Source organism: Halichoerus grypus, chromosome 8, assembly GCF_964656455.1.
Source record: "Halichoerus grypus chromosome 8, mHalGry1.hap1.1, whole genome shotgun sequence".
NCBI classification, from domain to species: domain Eukaryota; kingdom Metazoa; phylum Chordata; class Mammalia; order Carnivora; family Phocidae; genus Halichoerus; species Halichoerus grypus.
The window spans coordinates 70,269,731-70,291,807 of NC_135719.1; the positions used below are offsets into that span (position 1 = coordinate 70,269,731).

At 39.4% G+C, this 22,077-nt stretch overlaps 1 protein-coding gene across 1 annotated transcript in view; it reads right to left on the reverse strand.

The window, feature by feature from the left end:
• CHP1 (calcineurin like EF-hand protein 1) overlaps nt 1–22,077 on the reverse strand; it is a 42,597-nt gene that overhangs the window by 19,788 nt on the left and 732 nt on the right. The window contains exons 2-4 of the mRNA XM_036084236.2: nt 13,929–14,001; nt 4,182–4,262; nt 646–773 (exon numbers count right to left, since the gene is read on the reverse strand). Of these exons, the coding sequence (XP_035940129.1) occupies nt 646–773; nt 4,182–4,262; nt 13,929–14,001 (282 nt within the window). The remainder of the gene's footprint in view (nt 1–645; nt 774–4,181; nt 4,263–13,928; nt 14,002–22,077) is intronic.

The following is a 22,077-nucleotide window of genomic DNA, read 5'->3' on the forward strand; positions in this document are numbered from 1 at the left end:
TTTCAACTTGTGTTGGAATGAAAAGAGAAATTCAATTTCAATTTCTGGAGAAGCGTTGTAAGGGATTGGGCAATCCCATACATGAATCAACAAGGGCAGAGGGAAATCTAACAAACAGCCAAGGAAAGGAGGCAAGAGGCATGGGGACAAAAGTTAAATCTTGCACTAAGCCAGCTGTCTAAGCCTACTTGAGTCACATCCAGTATCCATCAAATTCTAAGATCAGCTGAGACTGCCATTCTTCCTTGCACGTGGGGCTAGGTCTTATTCACTGTTGTTGCTCTAGCATTCACCGCACTGCCTGGTGCGCGGTAAGCATTCTATGAATTTTAAGGATAATATTAGCAGCTAAGTTCTTATTGCCGGGTACTTCACATACTTTAACTCATTTAATCATCACAACATCCTTATGCGAAACCCCTTAACATCCCATTTTACACAAGAGGAAACCAAGGCCCAAAGATTTTAAATAATTTGCCCAAAGTCACATGGCTAAAAAGCAGCAGAGCTGGGATCCGAACCCAGTCTGTGTAATTAATCACTATGCTCTTGTAAATACTTGCTCAATGAATGAATGAGTAAATAAATGATTTGTAAATGCAAATAAAAGCAAATATTTTAAGCCAGAAAACTTGATCTCCTTACAGTGCAGTTTGTTGCTTCGGCTATTGAGTGGTTCTGGTCCATTCACATCTTTGCTCTTTTCGTTATCCTCAATAGGTCGAAAATGAGCCAAAGTTCTCATGAATCCACGGAAGTTTACCTGGTCCTCTCTGATTGGGAAACAGAATAAACAGAACACCATCTCAATCAGGGTGATTCTTTCTTATGAATCCAATATATTGGCAATAGTTTTAGCTAGAGTGGCCTGAAAGTCCATTTAATGAGGTCTTTCCCCATATGCACGATTCTTTAGGACTCATAAAATACCTTCATTAAGCATCACCCCCACCTTGTGAGGTAGGTATTATTTTTCCCACATTATAAATGATTAATCAGACGTAGAGAGGTAACAGAACTCAGCAGAGTTACCTACTCAAGTTCCTTGTAGCTCTTTTCCCAAAAGGGATTTCAAGTAGCACTAGGGCTACACTATCAGGCAAGCCAGCACTTGAACTCACTGCTTCAAACTCTATAGCAAGCAGTAAAAATTAGCTGTCAACCCAATGACTTCCCAGCCACCTCGCATGTTTCGCCTGCACTCACATACACCTAGTGATATTTTAAGGTTGAATTATACTATGGAAATGCAGCTTTTAAAATAAATATTTTGCTATAAAAGCAATAAATACATTTTTGGAAATTTGGGGGGGAAAGTAGAAAGAAAATACCACTCCTAGCTCTAGCAATTACTATTATTGTTAATATCTTTTCTTTTATTCATTTTTCTATGCTTTTTGGATAATTGTGAACATACTGCATATACAATTTCCTATCCTGCTTTTTTAAACTTTTAAGCATGTCTTCAATCAATATAAACACTTTGAAACATTTTAAACGTCTGCAAAATAATTGTGTTACTTATTATGATTTTATTATCCCCTCACAATTGGATAGATTTCTCATGATCATAATGTTGGGAAGACTCTTGTATAAAGCTTTTCTGGTACTTAAGACTAGAAAAAATCTTTCTATTGTGCCACAGGCAAATCAGTAACCCTGTGAGAAATAATTCTAAAACTTGAATGAACAACATACTTCAAAGAAGAATAACCAATGTGACATAGTTATTTATCGATGGCAATCATGGAAAGAACAAGTTGCGTGGTTCCTGTGACTACCTAAAAGTAAATTCCAGTCTTTTATTGCACCACTGAATCGTTGTGCTATGTCAGGTCTCTTAATGCCAGGCAGACACACACATCAGACTTCCTAAGCGTGGATTTCAAAAGCTAGCTCATGAGCCCACTGTACTCAAAAGAATGACTGTTAGTTTTTCAAGTTAGCTAGGTTGCTAATGGAGCAGTAGATCTGAGGAATCAAGTAATGTGGAATAAGATTTGAGTCATATGCCAGAACAACAGATTAATGAGTACAAATATTATTGCCATTGGTCTGAGTAAAAGGAAACTAAATATCAATGCTCCACTTTCAAATCTCATTAAAAAAAAATTCCACTTGCATAAGACTAGATAGAGAAGAAACAAAAAACCCAGAAACTGAATATCTGTATCTTATTAGAGTAAGAAGCAGAAGTGCAGCTTGCTGAGAGCTTAGTAGTGTAGCCCAGTGCAGGCCTCAGCTTCCTCCTGTACACCTGCCTAGGGTCCTCAGCAGAACATTGCATAGGACAGCGGGCGACACTGCAGTCAAAACCGCTTCCCACAAACTGCTTTTTCTAATAACCAATGGTTGCTACGGAATTCTGAAAAAAATGTTGGCAAAATGACTCTACTGGGTTTACTTTTCATTGCAAAGGTTTGGATACAAAGCATAGATGTGTAAGTTATCTCCGAACAGGGTCAATGCTCTGCATGGGCTAAGGAGGAAGTAGGAAAAAAACGCCAAGATTTCAGCACAAAAACCACACCTGAAACAAACAGGGCAGTTCACGGAGAGAAAAAGGAGAAAATGAAGATGGGGGGCAGGAGATTCCTCATGGTCAACACGAATCTGAAGAGAGCAGGTCTGTTTGATTCAATGCCTATCTTCACACAAACTAGCTGCTAGTCTTCCCCCTGTCACTCAGCTTTACTGAATGCCCAAATTCTCAACTTGCAAATTCTTTTGCTCTCAGTTTAGAGTTCTAAAATTTCCTCTCCATTTTATCTGATAATATCTTCACTGACATTTAGTCTCATTATTAAGAAATTGGCAACCACTGAACTTTTTAAAGTCCTTTGGGTCATACAGATAAGTCACAAGGAACCAGGAAGAAACTGTTGAAGAGATTACTTAAAATAATATAACATAATAAAGCTTTATTCAGAAAAAGGTACCTAATCAAATTGATAAATATTTACTCAGTACTCTGAAGTCAGTGTATTAGGTAGTGAAGCATATCAAAAGCCTAGTTCTACATTAGACAAACCCAAGTCTATTGACAAACTGTGTGTGTGGTGGAGGGGACTGTATCCTTAGCCAATGTTGTAAAAGAAAAATAAAGGCTGTGGAAATGTTCCACATTAAAGGAGGCCAAAGAAACATGACAACTGACCCAGCCTGGATCCTGTACTGGACAGGGGGAAAGTGCTATAAAGGAGATTAAAACAGGAATATGATTGATATATTAGAATAAAATAGACAATGGGAGAAACAGGTGAAGGTGGTCAAAGGGTACAAACTTCCAGTTATAAGATGAGTTAAGTTCTGGGGATGTCATGTACAGCATGACAGACTATAGGCAACAATACTGTGTTGTATATTTCAAAGTTGCTAAGAGAATGGATTATAAAAGTTCTCATCATACAAAAACAGTAACTATGTAAGGTGATAAATGCATTAACCTTACTGTGATAATCACAATATGTACATATATAAAACCACTGTGCTGTATACCTTAAACTTACACAATATGACAATTATTTCTCAATAAAGCTGGAAAAAAGAATAAAATACGTAATATTTTACATTAGTATTACAGCAGCTGATAGGTGTTGTAGGTGTAAATTACACAAAAATTTCAAAGACTTAATATTAAAAAGAATGTAATATATTAGTAATTTAAATATATTGATTATATATTAAATGATAATATTTTAAATACATTGGATAAATAAAATATATATATTGACAGGGTTAACTTGTTTTTTACTTTTTTTATGTGGGTACTAGAAAATTTATAATCCTGTATATGATTTGATTAAATTTCATTGGCTGGAACACAAGGAGACAGAGAGCACATGCCAATGAGGCAAAAGGTTAACGATGTAACAACAGATGCGTCCGGGTGAAAGAAATACAGGAGTTCTTTGTATTATTTTCAATTTTAGCAACTTTTCTATAAACTTGAAATTATTTCCAAATAAAAGTTTTAAAAAATTTTAGTTTTACATTAAAGCTAAACAGAGATTAAAGACAGAATTTTGAAAATAGGCTCATATACCTATTTGAAGAGATATTCTAGATACGACCAAGTTAAGGATGCCCAATATAATCAGGAGGATCATGGTTTAAAATGACCCAACCAATAACATTCCAGATTTGCCTCAGAAAGGAAGCCAACAACTGCAGGGACTCACCCCTCTGGAAAGAAGGCATTGATAATCCGGTCCCCCAATGGGTTGATGGCAAGTTCTGGAATTCGCTGGAAATCTTCCCGGCTGCCAAGAGAATCACCTTGGGTTAGAGACTACTGGCCCTTAGCAGAAACTCATTCAGTCATGCAAGAGTACAACCTAGCCAGAATATTACCTCGTGGAATTTACTTCTGTGGCAAATTATACCAAATAACTGCAAAGAATAGCACTTTAGCAGCTGCCAAGTGTTTCTTGCACCAACTCAGGAGTGGAAGAAGCCAGATTTGACTATGCCACATTCCAGTGAATTCAGCACACAAGTTACGTCAATAAAACAACTAACAAGCAAATACTGAGCTGTCCCTGTAAATCATTCTTTGAACATTACCATTTTGTACTTAGTTATTAAGTTTGGAGAGTGAACAGCAATGCAAACTATCAACACCACAGAGCTTGTATATAGTAGCAAAAATCCTGTACCCTTGGTAAGATCTACAACACCTATGAAATGCAAGCAATTCTTAAGGCAATGTCCAAGGAAAGAATAAAAGTGTGACAACTAATTGATTTCCATCCTTCCTTGCTCTGATTCTGGCCTTTTCTCCATTTGCCTTCCATAGACTCAGACCACAGAAGTATTTAAGCCTTGAACGTGGCAAGAGCAGTCATCCTCTCACAACTTGGAAGCTATGCTGAAATGAATATTATTAGCCACCATTCATCGTACACACATCATGTGCCGCTCTGGGTATACACATTATCTCATTTCTTCAGGCCAACATTTTATCTGTACCCTTTTCAAGTTGAGGAAACTGAGAGTCAGTGAGATAAAGTAACTTGCCCAGGGCTATGAGCTAGTAAGTGGCACAACTCGGATTTAAATCTAAATTTAAATTTAAGTCACAGCACATGTTCTTTTTTCTAAAAAAAAAACCAAAAAAACCCCACATTTCTGGGGCGCCTGGCTGGCCCAGTCGGTGGAGAGCGTGAGTCTTGAGTTTGAGGCCCATGTTGGGTGTAGAGATTACTTAAAAAGAAAATCTTAATAAATAAAATAAAATGGAATGAAATAGAATAGAATAGAATGATTAAAAAACACAGGGCGCCTGGGTGGCTCAGTCGGTTAAGCATCTGCCTTCGGCTCGGGTCATGATCCCAGGGTCCTGGGATTGAGTCCCACATTGGGCTCCCTGCTCCACAGGGAGCCTGCTTCTCCCTCTGCCTCTGCCTCTCTCTCTCTGTCTTTCATGAATAAATAAATAAAATCATAAAAAAAAAAATCCACACACTTCTTGGGGTGCCTGGGTGGCCGAGTTGGTTAAGCCTCGAACTTCAGGTCAGGCTGTGATCCCAGGGTTGAGGGATCCAGCTGCACCAGGCTCTGTACTCAGCAGGGAGTCTCCTCCAGGTTCGATCCCTCTCCCTCGCCAACCTCCCTTGCTCTCTCTCTTTCACTCTCTCAAATAAATAAATAGATAAAATCTTTTTTAAAAATTATTCATTTATTTTAGAAAGAGAGCAAGAACACGAGCAGGGGGAGGGGCCGAGGAAGAAGGAGACTCCCCACTAAGCAGGGAGCTCAACTATGGGCTCAATCCCAGGACCCTGGGATCACACCCTGAGCTGAAGGCAGACGCTCAGCCAACTGAGCCACCCAGGTGCCCCAATAAATAAATAAACACACACACACACACACACACACACACACACACACACACACACTTCTTTCCCATATTAAACATTCTGAAAGAAAGGTGCTCTCCCAAAAAATATTCAAAAAGTGTTTTCTAAAAACTTCTTAGTTTATATTCTGTGCCAAGAATATAAAGCTGTCTATAACATATCTGTGCTGTACTCCTCAAAAATATGAATGTCATGAAGGACAGAGGAAGGCAGAGGATTGTTCCAGATCATAGGAGACTAAAAGACATACAACTGAACTCAATAATGATCTAGGCTAGGAATGACATTGCTACAAAGGACATTACTGAGCCAATAGGTAAAAATGGAACACAGGCCATACAGAATATGGAATTATATAATAGTACTATATCAAAACGAAATTTCTTGACTTTGACACAAGAATGTCACACTAAGGTATGTGGCAAAATACTAACAATTGATAAATCTGGGTATCAGGTATGTGGAAGTTCTTTGTATTATTCTTGGAACTTTTCTGTAAGTTTGAAATTATTTCCAGGTAAGAAGTAAAAAAAGAAGAAAAATAAAACTCAAATGAACCTGATTCTTGCCTTCAAGACGTTTACTAACAGAAGAGATAAAACTTATTCCTCTACCCCCTTTTACCAAGTGCTAATGAAATATCCTTATTTTAATTAATTTATTTTTTTAATCTTTTTTTTTTTAGATTTATTTACTTATTCGTCAGAGAGAGAGCACAAGCAGGGGGGAGCGGCAGGCAGAGAGAGAAGCAGGCTCCCCGCTACACCAGGAGCCCGATGCGGGACTCAATCCCAGGACACTGGGATCATGACCTGAGCCAAGGGCAGATGCTTATCCGACTGCACCACCCAGGCATCCCAATATCCCTATTTTATCCAGAAGCCTTCAATACTCTGTTTCTCTTAGAACGGTTTAACATTTAGATGGTGCTGAATTAATTCAAGAAGCTCATCTTCAACACATCTGGTGGTGACACAGGTCAAAACTGACCTGGGTGGGCGCCTGGGTGGCTCAGTCGTTAAGCATCTGCCTTCAGCTCAGGTCATGATCCCAGGGTCCTGGGATCGAGTCCCGCATCGGGCTCCCTGCTCTGCGGGAAGCCTGCTTCTCCCTCTCCCGCTCCTCTCTTGTGTTTCCTCTCTTGCTGTCTCTCTCTGTCAAATAAATAAAATCTTAAAAAAAACTGACCTGGGGACTAAATGTAAAGCTCTGGAACAATAACTCTGAATTCTAATCTTCCTTGATCACTTCGGGTAGTAATTTTTACATCAGTGAATGAACCAGAAGAAGCCATTGCTTAAGATGATAAAAGATAAAGGAAATTACGGAGGTCCTGATTATTTGATTCCACAAACATGTACTAAGCTCTTATTACATAATTCGTTCTGTAATACAAAGTCCGCATTATCACCCAAAGTGGTTCCTCTTCTTTGACAGAGGTTAAGAAACAGTAACTACTCCCTTTTAAATGAAGATTAAGGCTCATTTGAATTGCATAGCCACATACCTCAGCTTAATGTCTAACAAGCTGGAGTAATTTTAGCTGAGAAAAGGCACAGTTTAAATACCAGGTCTAATATCAAGTGGTGAGTACACAACCTAGCCTGAACTTCAGTCTCAAAAGGGATCTAGTCTTGGAATTCCAATGTCAGTAAGACCTAAACTTGTCCTTTGACACTTTTTTTCTTAACTCTACTCTTGGAATTTAGATTGTATATACAATGCAGTTCTATAAGACCAAGAGGAATACTGTTGATGGTATCAAAATTAAAATGAAAGAGTACAAAACAATAGTTTGTAAACTGCTAAACAATACAGTTTGTTATTATTAGTTGTTCTATAGTAGAATGGAGATCATCTGGGCAATTTTTCTAAAACATAGCTTCTTAACTAACTTGTCCACTAACACGAACCTAATAGAGAAAAAATATAGACTCTAAGCAGTCTACACACAAGTAAGATTTGTTCAAAATTTGTGTGTACTCATAAAAAAGCATGCCAATATTATATTTTACCTTATAGTATACCTAGGAAAATCTTCTCAAAGATATTTTTTTCCCCTCAAAGATATTTTAAGAAAAGATATTACACCTAGAAGTAGGCAAGTCTAAGAATAGAATCATATATAACAGCATTCTTTGTGGCCAAGAAATTCCCAGTGAAGAGTGGTTTTCCAGACCTTCACAAGCACAGGGATGTTTGAGAGACCTATAGTAACCAGAAGTGTCAGCCGTCTACACTGATCTTCACTATGCAGGTTCCTTCTCGTACCTGGAAAATCAGCCTCAGTTAACTGTTCATATTTCAGGCCCCAGGGTCGATGGTGAGATGACTTATGCATAATGAGGACATTAAAATCTGTTAAAAGGACATACTTGTGGGAACATATTCAATTAAGAAAAGTGTTCCAGGGCCGCCTGGGTGGCTTAGTCAGTTAAGCGTCTGCCTTCAGCTCAGGTCATGATCCCAGAGTCCTGGGATCAAGTCCCATATCCGGCTCCTTGCTCAACGGGGAGCCTGCTTCTCCCTCTGCCTGCCGCTCCCCTTGCTTGTGCTTTCTCTCTCTCTCTCTAAGAAAAGTGTTCCCTATTTAAGTGATATAATAGAAATAAATAACTTATTATTTAGATTTAACATGGAAATTATTTCCATTATTTGAAGCATTTAATTAATATTTTATTTATTTTTTAAAGATTTTATTTATTTATTTGACAGAGAGACACAGCCAGAGAGGGAACACAAGCAGGGGGAGTGGGAGAGGGAGAAGCAGGCTTCCCGCGGAGCAGGGAGCCCGATGTGGGGCTCGATCCCAGGACCCTGGGATCATGACCTGAGCCGAAGGCAGATGCTTAAAGACTGAGCCACCCGGGCACCCCAGCATTTAATTAATATTTTAGTTTATTTATATTTTTTAGTAATCTCTACACCCAACGTGGGGATACTTTTTTCTCTACCTGCTCCCCTCCACAAAGGGTAATCATTATGCTGACTTCTAACATCATACATTAGATCAGTACAGAAGATATTTGTTTTTCTTTAAAGGTTTATATTTGAGAGAGAGAGAGAACGCGCTAGCAAACACTAGAGGGGCAGAGGGAGAAGGGGCGGAGGGAGAAGCAGACTCCCTTTCCCTATGTGAGGCTTGATCCCAAGCAACCTGGCATCACGACCTAAGCCAAGGCAGACACTTAACTGACTGAGACACTCAGGTGCCCCAGTACAGAAGATATTTAAACAAAAGAAATCATCTTTGTATTCAGATGCTGATGAGATTCTCATCTTGACCTGACCTGCAAAGGACCACTGCAAGACCCTTTACAAGACAGATGCTCAGGGTGCCTGGGTGGCTCAGTTGGTTAAGTGTCTGCCTTCGGCTGGGGTCACGATCTCAGGGTCCTGGGATCGAGTACCGCATGGAGCACCCTGCTCAGTGGGGAGTCTGCTTCTTCTTCTCCCTCTGTGTGCTCTCTTTCTCTCAAATAAATAAATAAAGTCTTAAAAAAAAAAAAAAAAAAGACAGATGCCCATTTCAGGAAGATCAATTTCAACAGCAGTGGTAGAAACATTTTACCCAAAATAATAGCATCTGAAGAAAATAAGATTTGTGAGGTTACAATATATTTTTATATTCTATGAAATACAAATCTGAAAGATGATCCATGTAAAAAGGAAGTCTATAGGAAAACTGCAAATCATTTGACAAATACTGTTTACAATATTCCCTTCTTGAAGAGGCCCAATTCACTTGAGCATATTAAAGATGCCAGGAAATCCCATAAAAAAGAATCCTGTTAAACCATGCTCACGAAGTTCTGCATAAAGTTTAGTCGATAATTTTTTTTCTTCTTTGTATACAACACCTATTGGTAGACCAAAAAACTAGTGTCCTATTAAACATAGTTTGGGGCAAATCTCTGAAAGCACCTTGGAGAAGCTCCATTTCTAACCTAAGCCTTCCATAGTTTCTGCATTATGTTCCCACTGGGACTGACACTACAAAGCAATACAAATGCTATGGATGGTACATGCCTCTTGCTCTGTAGATCTGGCTTCAGGCCCAGGCATGGAGCATCATGGAAGAGGAAAGTGAAGAAAATGTAAAAAGGAAATTATTTCTGCTAAAAGCCTTCTTAAGAAAGTGGGGCCTGTTACAGGTAACAAAAGATTGGTCACTTGCGTTTGGCTAAGCACCCTGATGGGTTCTAGAAAGATCAAGACAGGACTTGAGCTGGGTTTGGCAGTAAAGGCTAGAAAGAGCCATTATCATACTGTAGTATAGAAGATTTTAAGAGTCCATCACGTATTCTCTAAAGCTGGAGGGAGTAGAAGAGAAGATGCGGCTGAGGAAGAGGGTAAGACAATCTAACAGATGGCCAGAGGCAGACATGGCTGTCGCCAGGAAGCACAGCCAGAGTGAAATCCCTGATAGTGGGTGGTCCAACAAAATGATTTACATCTAATATGCTCGTTGTTTACTATGTAATTTCTTCTTGTACTCAAGGTGGCCTGGGGCTTCTCCCATATTTGAATCCACACCACATGGAGATCAAAGCACAAATTTAGGACCTAGTGCTTTGTAAAGCTGAGTACAAAAAAATCAGTTAGATCCAGGTAGCTATGAAATAAAAAAATATCTTATCAGTTTCTACCACCTCTTCTCCAAGAATATGTAGAAATAAGCACTGAGAACAGTGCCTCACACATCAGACAGTCAATAAATACCTATCAAATGAGTGAATTAGCTCACTGGCATTCCAGAGTATGAAACAGTATTTTAGGAATTGAGCAAATCTTAGCTAGATTTTATTTATTTATTTATTTATTTAAAGATTTTATTTTATTTATTTGACAGAGAGAGACACAGCGAGAGAGGCAACACAAGCAGGGGGGAGTGAGAGAGGGAGAAGCAGGCTTCCCGCTGAGCAGGGAGCCCGATGTGGGGCTCGATCCCAGGACCCTGGGATCATGAACTGAGCCGAAGGCAGACGCTTAACGACTGAGCCACCCAGGCGCCCCCTTAGCTAGATTTTAATGAACAGGTAAATACTAGCTGACACCTGCAAAGTTTTCATCCTTTCTAAGAGACAGCTCCTTTTATAAGAGTCTTTCCATTGTTTTTCAGCACATAATGAAAGTGATTAAACACACACACACACACACACACACACACACACACACACACACACTTACATACCACTCAATTTCCACAAAGAAAAGGACTCAAAATGAATGTGAATTCTGTATCTTTACTCAATGGTTAAATCTGAATTTATGAGGAAGATGTAACCCCAAACTCAAGTAAATTATTCAAGTATTAGGGCTGAAAGAAAAAAAAAAAAAGATTTCTGGGGCACCTGGCTCAATCAGTCCATAGAGTAAGCGACTCTCGACCTCGAGGTTGTGAGTTCAAGCCCCACATTGGGTACAGAGATTACTTAAAAACAAAACAAACAAACAAAAGATTTCTAGTCTATTTTTTCTTTTCTTTTTTTAAAGATTTTATTTATTTATTTGAGAGAGAGAGAGCGCAAGTAGAGGGAGAAGCAGAGGGGGAGGGACAAGCAGATTCCACACTGAGCCCAGAGCCAGACGCAGGGCTTGATCCCATGACCCAGAGATGATGACCTGAGCCGAAATTAAGAGTCGGACGCTCAACCAAATAAGCCACCCGGGCACCCCTGTTTTAATTTTTCAAGTGCAAATCTACATTGTCTCTTCAACAAATGGTACAGGGACAGGTAGATATCCACATGCAAAAAAAATAAAGTTTGACTTTAACCTCACACGATATAGATATACATATATACATATTACATATATACACATACAAAATAACTCAAAATGAATCAAAGACCTAAATAGAAGAGCTAAAACTATACAACTCGTGGAAGAAAATATAGGAGTAAATCTTCATGACCTTGGATTTGGCAATGGTTTCTTAGCTATGATACCAAAAGCACATGGACCAAAAAATAAATTAGATAAATTAGACTTCATCAAAATTTAAAACTTTTGTGCTTCAAAGAATACTACAAAGAGAGTACAAAAACAATCCACAGAATAGGAGAAAATATTTGCAAATCATGTATTTCATAAGGATCTAGTTTCTAGAATATAGGAAGAACTCTTACAATTCAACAACAAAAAGACAAACCAGTTAAAAAATAGGCAAAGGATTCGAATAGGAATTTCTCTAAAGATATACAAATGGTCAACCATGAAAAGATGCTCACTATCAACAGCCAGCAGGGAACTGCAAAGCAAAACCACAATGATACACCATTCACACCTACCAGGATAGCTAGCATCAAAAGACAGTAAGTGTTGGTGAGGATGTAGAGAAGTTTGAACCCTCAATACACTGAAGATGGGAATGTAAAACAGTGCAGCCTCTGTGGAAAACAATTTGGTGTTCTTCAATAAATTAAGCATAAAATTACCATATGACCCACAATATTACTCCTAAGTGTAAGTCCAATGAGAATTAAAACATATGTCCACACAAAAATGTTCATAGAAATACTATTCATAATAGCCAAAAGGTGTAAAAAACCCAAATGCCCATCAAGTTATCAGCAGATAAACAAAATATGGTATATGCATACAATGAAATATTATTCAGCCATAAAAAGGAATGAAGTATTGATACATGCTATATTGTTGAAGAACCTTGAAAACACCATGTTAAATGAAAGACGCCAGTCACAGAAGGCCACCTACTGTATGATTGCATTTATATGAAATGTCCAGAGAGAGAAAGAAGTAGATTAGTGGTTGCCCCTGCCCCTGAAATAGGAAGTGACTGCTTACTGGGTACAAGGTTTCCATCCGGGGTGATGAAAATGTTCTCTAACTAGATAGTAGTAATGGTTATATAACATTGTGAATGCACTTAATGCCAATGAATTGTATACTTTAAAATGGTAAATTTTATATTATGTATATTTGCCTCAATATAAAAAAGAAGAAAAAGCACCCAGTGTGGTCTTTGCACATGGTAGGTATTCCATAGTTGTTGACATTAATGACTATACAGCATGGTTTGAGTCCATCCCAGCTTCCAGTGACAGCAGATTTTGCCCTGTACAAACATGGCCCTATGGATTTATCAGCATTCTCTAGCTATTCTGTCTGAGGATTATGTACAAAGGCATAGCAACTATATTCCTTCCCCCTTTATACCACATCCCACAACTGTGCTAAAAGTCTTCTAAATAATTCCCAAACTACTTCTTGCTTTCCTGCCAGCCACTAGAAAAGCTAACAGCTTCATTCTATATTAGTTAGTTAAAGCTGAGCTTGCTACTGAGAGTTAGGGTGGGAGGTAATGGTAAGGAGAGATTTCATTGGACTATGATAAGACAATTACAAATATGAAGTGGTACAATATCACATTACTCTGAAGTCATATAATTAACTCTAGACAAGAGTTTCTCAACTTTGGCATGTTTGATATTTAGGGAAGAATAATTCTTTGTTGTGGGGGGGCTGTCCTGTCTATTATAGGACATGTAGCCGCATTCCTGGCCTCTACACACCAGACATCAACGCACGCCCCAGTCATGACAATCAAAAACGTCTCCAGATATTTTGTTGTCTAGGAGCAGAAGAGTCCTCAATTGAGAAGTAGACTAAAACATTGAACATCTTATCTAACATTAATACATACAAAGTGGTGTACCTTAGGGTTATGGGGCTGGACTGGAAAATGAGAGGAGAGGGCAAAACAATCTAGACCACCCTGGATTGCCATGGGTCGACTTCCTGAAAGCTAACGTGTTTGGGAAAGGGCCATGGGAAAACTCAAGTAGAGAGAGCTGAGATTTTCAAAAGGACCAGAACAATGGCCACCCAAACTTAGCGGAGTTAAGAGTAAAGGCAGAAAGTACCTAGTGATAAATGTAATGCCATTCTTCCGCTTATTTAACTTCCTTGTGAATCCATGATGTTCAAAGACAGTGAAGAACTGGTCCCTGCTCTCTGCACTCTAGGTGCCTATCACCTCTGCCCTGGGGATAAAGGCACCTGTTCAGATATTGCCCGAAAATAAAGATGGGAACTGCCTACCTGAGAGTCCCGTTCTCTCCTTTGTCCAGGCTGGTGAACCGGCTGTAGAGGCGGGTGATCTGACTGTGGGAAACTAAAGAACACAAAATTAGTCCCAGCTGGCGAAGTCACCCTCCACTCAAACGGCCCTTCAGAAGTCAACTGCCTTTCTGGTCCCCAGCCCACCATACACTTCAAAGAGAGTAAAATGGGGAGATGTCTCAACTCTAACTCATTTCTAGAGTGTCAAAACAGAAATTTTAAAAGCTAAAGAAAGAAAGGAATTAGAAAATAAATAAACTGAAAGCAATCAAAATTGACTCTCAGGAATGAAGTCTAGGCTTCATTAGGACTATGTATTAAATGTCAAGTGGTTAAGATTTACCAAAACAAAGCCAAATTTAGTTTAAAAGGAAATTGTAAAACTAACCTTTTTTACTTTTCTCACCTTTTCACCTGACTTAGAGGTTATTAAATGTATGCTTTGATTAAAAACACATACCTATTAATTAGTTTGATGTTTCAGGTTGGCAATGCCAGGCTGGTTAACTTGTACAGATTAGGGCAGATTCTATTTTTATCTTATCTTTTTAAAGATTTTATTTTTAAGTAATCTCTATACTCATCATGGGGCTTGAACTCACAACCCTGAGATCAAGAGTCGCAAGATCCACCAACTGAGCCAGCCAGGTGCCCTGGGACAGATTCTATTTTTAAAATCTGGCTTGCTCCTGCACCAAGCTTTCGTGGCTTTCTTTTCCCTCAGGACTGACATTTAGGTAAAAGATCACAGGGTCAGGTCAGCCTCTTTTCTGTGATTGCATGAGCTCCACTGAGCTCCCAGTAAAGGAATGGGCTCCCAGAAAGCAAATTAGGCAATCTGTAAAAAGATCAGGTTGTCAAGAGATGATATCTACAAGGAAGCTATTTTCCTCCTAATTTTTTAACTCAAGCACAAGCTGGCAATTAAAATGAGGTAATAACCGCAGGTACACGGTAAGAATTTGAAAATGCATAAAGGAATTTCTGGGAAATAGTTTAGTTTCCCGGCTGATGGGAAGTAGGAAGGGAGAAAAAGGAGTTATCAAAGGGTAAAAGACAAGAGCCAAAAAGGGTGTGGTAAGTGTGGACTTTGTCCTAGGCTGTACCTTCAGGGGTTTAAAGGGGTGGCTGAAGGCTTTCTGATAGTAGCCTCCTCCCCCAGCTCAACCAAATCTACTTGCAGTTTTACAAACAATGGGACAAAGTAAACCGGGGCACAGCAGGAGAAGCAGGAAGTGAATGGCCTGGAGCTAGGATGAGAGGACACACTAGGGGCAGCAGTGAATTCTTCAGCATCAGATTTCACCCCAAGCTGGGCTGTTGGGTACTAGCTCTCCAAAAAGAGCAGAGAAGAAGAATCAATCCCAGCCAGCCCAGAGCCAGCCCAGAGTCAGCCTAGAGCCGGCAGGTGCCAGGTGCTGAGGAGGCAGCTGTGGACCCACTCAGTGCCAGCCAGTGCTCTCTGGTGGGGGTCAGGTAACAGGCTGATCCCATTCATGGCAGCACCGCCTACCTAGTGAGGGATGAACACAAAGCGCTGCGGAGAGAACTACGGGAGTCCAGGAGAAGAAAGCACTTGACAGAGCGTCTCGTACCGGGGAAGCACTCCAGGTTAGCCACTAGCGTCATCATGCTCACACTGTGAGCCGGAAGGTGCAGCTTCACTGCTGCACTTATAATTAATCTCTCCCTTTCTCCTGACTCTGGCAGCTACAGCCGTTTTCTTCAGGAACCTGACCTGTTTACCCTGGCTCTGGCCTCTGGCCTCAAAGGATGCTCTAGAACTAAAGTTCCCTTTAGTTTAACAAAAATAAGTCAGTTAAAGAATGACTAACTTTCCCAAAAGATTTTTTGAAAGAACAAAACTTGTTCACAGTCTCAACACCACTGTTTTCATTTCTTTATATACCATCTAATATCAGCCACTTGTACACTTTCCATAGCTGGAACAGCTTCTCATTTATTCACTCATAATTATTCTGTGTTGCTTTGGAGTCCTTTTTAATAATTGCAGGATATTTAGTCCACTAGTTCAGTTTTTAGTACTTAGACTATTATATATTCAGATTACTCTCCTTTTAACAAGGAAAACATTGAATTGTATTTCTTTTTATACCAGGTGTTTTTTTTTTTTAAGATTTTATTTTTAAGGAATCTTTACACCCAACATGGGACTCAAATTCACAACCCTGCAAGAGTTGCATGCTCTATGGAGTGAGCCAGCCAGGCGCCCCTTTTTTTGAGAAAATAATCCATGCACATTGTAAAAATGCAGATAGTACAAAAGTGTACACAATAAAAAGTCTCCCTAACAACCAAGTTCCCTAGTCTCCCTTGCCAAAAGCAAACACTGTTACAAGCTTTTTGTGAATCCTTCTAGAAATTCCATATATGTATATATAAGTATGTATAGCTATTGATACAATTTTAAAACTGGCAGGGATGTTGTCATCTAGTCCAACCCATTCAACCAACAAATGAGCCATCAGACCTCTTTCTAATCTAGATCATCTCAAAGAACCTCTTAAAGTATGATTCTAAAAATTCCCTAAGTACTGGTATGGTATTACATCCCATATTTCAGAAAAAAGATCAGCTTATGGCTGGTTTCCTTAAAAATATGGAATGCCTGGGGCACCTGGATGGCTCCATCCGTTAAGGGTCTCTTGGTTTCAGCTCAGGTAATAACCTCCCAGGTTGTGGGATAGAGCCCAGCATCAGACTGCAAGCTGGGGGGTGGGGCATCTGCTTGAAGTTTCTCTCCCTCTGCACCACACACGTGCTCTCTCTCAAATAAATAAATAGATAAATAAATAAATAAATCTTTTAAAAAACATATGGAATGCTTCACAAATTTTCGTGAACCATAAACCTGGTATCTTCCAGGAGGAAGGAGGCTATATGGAAATCAGTAGACAAATGTACAAATAAATGTCAACTTTTAATAGAACTCAATATGGTCAAATCTCAATCTATGTCCTAAACTTCAGAATTAATGTTTATTTTTTTAAAGATTTTATTTATTTATTTGTCAGAGAGAGAGAGCACGCAGGCGCCCACAAGCAGGAGGAGCGGCAGGCAGAGGGAGAAGCAGGCTCCGCGCCAAGCAGGGAGCCCGATGCGGGAACTCGACCCCAGAATCCTGGGATCGTGACCCGAGCCGAAGGCAGACTCTTAACCGACTGAGCCACCAAGGCGTCCCCAGAACTAATGTTTATTAAGAAGAAAGAAAAGGAGGGGCGCCTGGGGGGCTCAGATGGTTAAGCGTTTGCCTTCGGCTCGGGTCACGATCCCAGGATTCTGGGGTCGAGTTCCCGCATCGGGCTCCCTGCTTGGCGCGGAGCCTGCTTCTCCCTCTGCCTCTCTCTCTCTCTCTCTCTGACTTTCATGAATAAATAAATAAAACATTTTTAAAAAAATAAAAAATAAAAAAAAGAAGAAAGAAGAAAGAAAAGGAGAAAGAGGAGGAGGAGGAAAGCAAGCTTTAATCTAGGTGCTAAATCCACCATGACAGAGAATATAAAGCAATCTCCAAGGTGTAGGGCTCAGAGCAACTTCAAGGAGCAGAAAGATATTGGAACTGCCACAAATGAAGGCAAGAAAATTTCCAGTAAACTCTTCTCACCAGAAGGTACTAGGCTAACAGGACAGGTGCCCCAAGCCTGCACCAATTCTCCGTAACCCAAAGGAAGTCTCTGGAGTTGACCTCCCAGAAAAGGCTGTGGACATGGTCATGTCTTGAATGAAGCTATATTTCTCTCCACTAATGGGCAAATAATTATTTTATACTGTTGAAAGATTACTTGAAAGACCCTGCCAATCTGACCACAAAACTCTCTGTATCACTGCCTCATGCTCAGAGGACAAAGGCATTTCAGAGAAGTACCAAGCACTAGGCAGGAATGACAGAGGGAAGAATAAAATGAAAAGGGGTAAGAAAAAAGTTATTTTTCCCTTGCCTTTATCCTACATCTTAATACAGAAGAACAGACTGATAACCTAGGTAAAGCATACTACTACAACCAAAGGTAACTCCAGATAAAAGATTGAGAAGTTGAAGTCTTGAATCCCAACCATTCCACACTCCAACACTTCCTGTTTCCCCTGGCATAGGGCTTCAAGAGCTGGCCTATTCTCTAAGGGAAGCTATAGATTAAAAGAGACTTAAAAGACATTAAAACAACAAGAACAAACCACCTTCTTATAATTTGGGAAATTTGAATATGGACTAAATGGTAGATAATATTTTTAAATTACTGTCAATTTTCTTAGGTGTAATATAATACTGAGGTTATGTAGGAAGAAAAATCCCTATTCTCAGGAGATACATGCAGATATATTTAGGTGAAGAGTTCTGTTATTTGCCATTTAAATGGTTCACCAAAAAATATATATACACATATAAATAGATAAAGCAAATACACAGCTAAAGCTATATATATTTATCTATATGTAGATAAAGCAAAATGTTAACTGTTGAATTGTGGTGGAAGGTATATGGACACTACTTTAACTTTTCTATATATTTCAAATTTTTCATAGTAATTTGGGGGAAAAAGTACATAGCTTTACAAATCACTTAACCCCAAACCAGCTAAAGGTGTTAGTTGTAAGTACATTTCCATTTCAAGAGGAGCCAGAAGATAGCACCTTCAGGCAACACGGCTTGGCAGGTGAGGGCCATGAAGGGGTTCTTGCATTTTGAGATAGCAGGAGCCTGAAGCTGAACTTCCGGGTACATTCTAGTCCAGGAAATTATTCTCAAGCAATTGCCTTTGCCAGGCTTGTGCTCTTTGTCGAAACTAGAAAAATCCACACTAGTTCTATCATCACTATACCTTCTCAAACAAACAAAACCTCACCAGCCTGTAAAACTTACTTTCTAAACCTGTTCAACACCATCCCTGTAACACATGACACACACCAGAACTAGAGACTAAAATTAAATGAATGTAAAAAAATAATAATAATAATTAAATTAAATTAATGGGCATTCATTACTACTCCATTGGTTTGAATTGTTTCTCACAGATTAAGCGGCTGTTTTTAAAAGATGGTTTTAAGTAATTCACAGCCAGTTTATTGCTACAGTTAAGTGAACTAAGAGTGGAGATTACAGAAACTCCCAAGATCGTTGTGATTTTCCCCCAATGATAACTTATTCAGCTGGGCTTTAATATATGAAAATGCTGATGTGTGAAAGAAAGTAACAGAACAAAGACAATATAGCAAATGTTTTATGCAACACAAAATGTTTTAAGGAGCGCCTGGATGGCTCAGGTGGTTAAGCATCAGACTCTTGATTTTGGCTCAGATCAAGTGATCTCAGGGTTGTGAGATCAAGCCCTGCATTGGGCTCCGAGCTGGGCATGGAGCCTTCTTAAGATTCTCTATCTCCCTTTCCGTCTGCCCCTCCCCCTCCCCCACGCTGCCAGTCTCTCTCTCTCAAAAAAAAAGAAAAATGTTTTAATTTTTTTAGACAATGTTTTTTAAACTGTTAAAAACATTAAGATGTCTACTCCTTTAAAAGCTTTATTTCTATAGAGTTGGGAAAACGACTGGATTTCTAGTCCAATGCTCCCTGAAAATAGGAAAAGCATAAAATGCTGTCACCTCTCCACTTATATAGCCCTAGACATAGTTTTATAACTAGCACATACAAATATTTTCCCAGTAAGATGAGTCTTATCTATGGTTCAAAATAATAGCTGACACTTACCTGATACTTATATTATCAGGCACTATTCTAAGTAGTTTAAATAATTTATCTCATTTAATCCTCATAAGAATCCTATGAAGTAGGTACTATTATTATTCCCATTTACAGATGACAAAACTGAGGCTTACAGGTAATTCTTACCTAGAATTAGTCTGCCAAATACTTGAGAGATTACATTTCAAATACTGGCTAAACCAGTCATGCAAGAATTCTAATCAATTTAGACTTACGGAAAATATGTTTAAATATAATCAATTCCAATGCAAAGCTTTCATATTGACTATGAAGTCAGTTTTCCTCAATTATGCCACATTTTCTTACTGGCAAAGGGAGTAATGAGATGTCATATTACTTGTTCTTAACTTGAAGTGTTTCTGATTGATAGTTCCCTAAACTCTTAATGGAACAAGAAGCAGATGAAAATTGGACAAATTCCACTTCTCCACCTCCCCCTCAGGTATCTGTTTTTAGTCTTCTAAACCTTTTGCATCATGTTAAAATTACTGCTTTAAAAATCAACTCTGCTGGGGTGCCTGGGTGGCTCAGTCATTAAGCGTCTGCCTTTGGCTCAGGTCATGATCCCAGGGTCCTGGGATCGAGCCCCACAAAGGGCTCCCTGCTCAGCGGGAAGCCTGCTTCTCCCTCTCCCACTCCCCCTGCTTGTGTTCCCTCTCTCGCTGTCTCTCTGTCAAATAAATAAATAAATATCTTAAAAAAAAAAAATCAACTCTGCTGATGGACACTGACCAGATAAAGGGATGGCTCAACTCCCAGGGCAGAGGAATGACTGTGTAGCAGGCTGGGGGAGAATGCTCCTGGAAGCCACCCAAAATGCCCTAGGTTAACTTATCTGAATCTAATTCATCCATGCCTGTATCAGAGCCCAATTCCTATCCTCTCCAAGACCAGCCCACAGACTCAGTCTTCCCAGAGTCTGAAGGTACATGGCACACCATTTCAGCTACCTTATGTCATAATGCTAATCCTAATTCCTACGGGCATCTTTTGTCACCATCTGCTTTGAGTACCTAGCATAGTACTAAATACAGACAATGCAAAAATTCAGTAACTACTTGCTCATTTGGCTTTCTGGCTTAACATCCATTTGCACTGGTTGTGGTTGAGAATCTTCTTCAGGCTTGATGCACTTTTTGGCAACTAGGAAAACAGGTCTTCCAGGAGTATATAGGTCTGTTCCTTCACAAGCCACACAGTAAAATAACTCCAGTCCTATAGAGTCCAGGGTCTTTCCATTTTGTCAAATGTAAATAAGCCCAAATGGGATTGGTGCTCCCTTCATCTTGAGGCAAAAATAGCTTTTTCCCATCCTCACTATGGCTTGCACTTCATTATGTGACTTTCTGTTTTAAGTATGAATGCTTTAACTCTGGTGTCACCTTAGACCTAAAGTAGTTCTTATATTTACAAGTGTGGCCAGAGGTCATGACCACAAAATTTAACAAAATGCTTGCTGACTCCAAACTGCCTATATTTCTACTCTTAAAGAGTCAGAATGAGTCATCAATTGACCATAAGGTCAAGTGGCCAAACAAGTATTATACATTATAACCAGCTAACTACTTTCTGTCTTTCATCCAAAATCAGTAGGTGGTGCGCTTATCATCCTTAAAGGTATTTATGGAGAGGCTACTGGCCATCTGTTAGGGGATGCTAAAAGCAGTAAACCAATCTGACAAGGGTGGGGCTAGATTAACATTCCTTCCAAATTGAAGATTCTAGAAAGTTAAATTTGTCCAAAAGCACAGGACAGCATTCAGTTTCTCTCAGGCCACCACTGCCTGTGTAATTCTGTAGTTCCCCCAGCACCCTTCAACATTACCTGCATGTGGGCCACTGAGTTACTTACTGGTCACCTCATCACATTAAAGACAGGTTATCACGAAGAGACAGAGCTCAGACAGTTACATAACTTATGTAAAATACAAGAGTCATAATGGATTACTGAGAAAATAGTGTATTCATTATCAAGGGCTATACAAAATTGTGTGATGATGTTACACAGAGCTTCTGAATTCCCAAAGCCCTGTGGCCCCTATGTTCAGGTTAATGAGGAAGAGACTGGACTATAAAAAATCAGTTCCTAGTACAAATTTGCACTGAGATTTTGGAGCACATCCAATTTCCATAGCGACTGCATAAAGTACGCCAGCATAGTAGAAATCAATAGATCTGAAATTAGGACAGCAAGCATCCTCAGTGTAAGTAAAAAACTGGTGGTCATAGTATCCGTGCTTTTTTTTCTCCACAGGTTCAGAATGAAAGAAGTCTCATATTCTCAGATCCCTCATTCTTTAAAGGTCTCCTGTTACCAGGTCACGTCTTCCAAAGCCTTACTATAGGATCTTGTTTTCTGGATTTATTTTTCCAGTTGCGGAAAGAATTTATTTG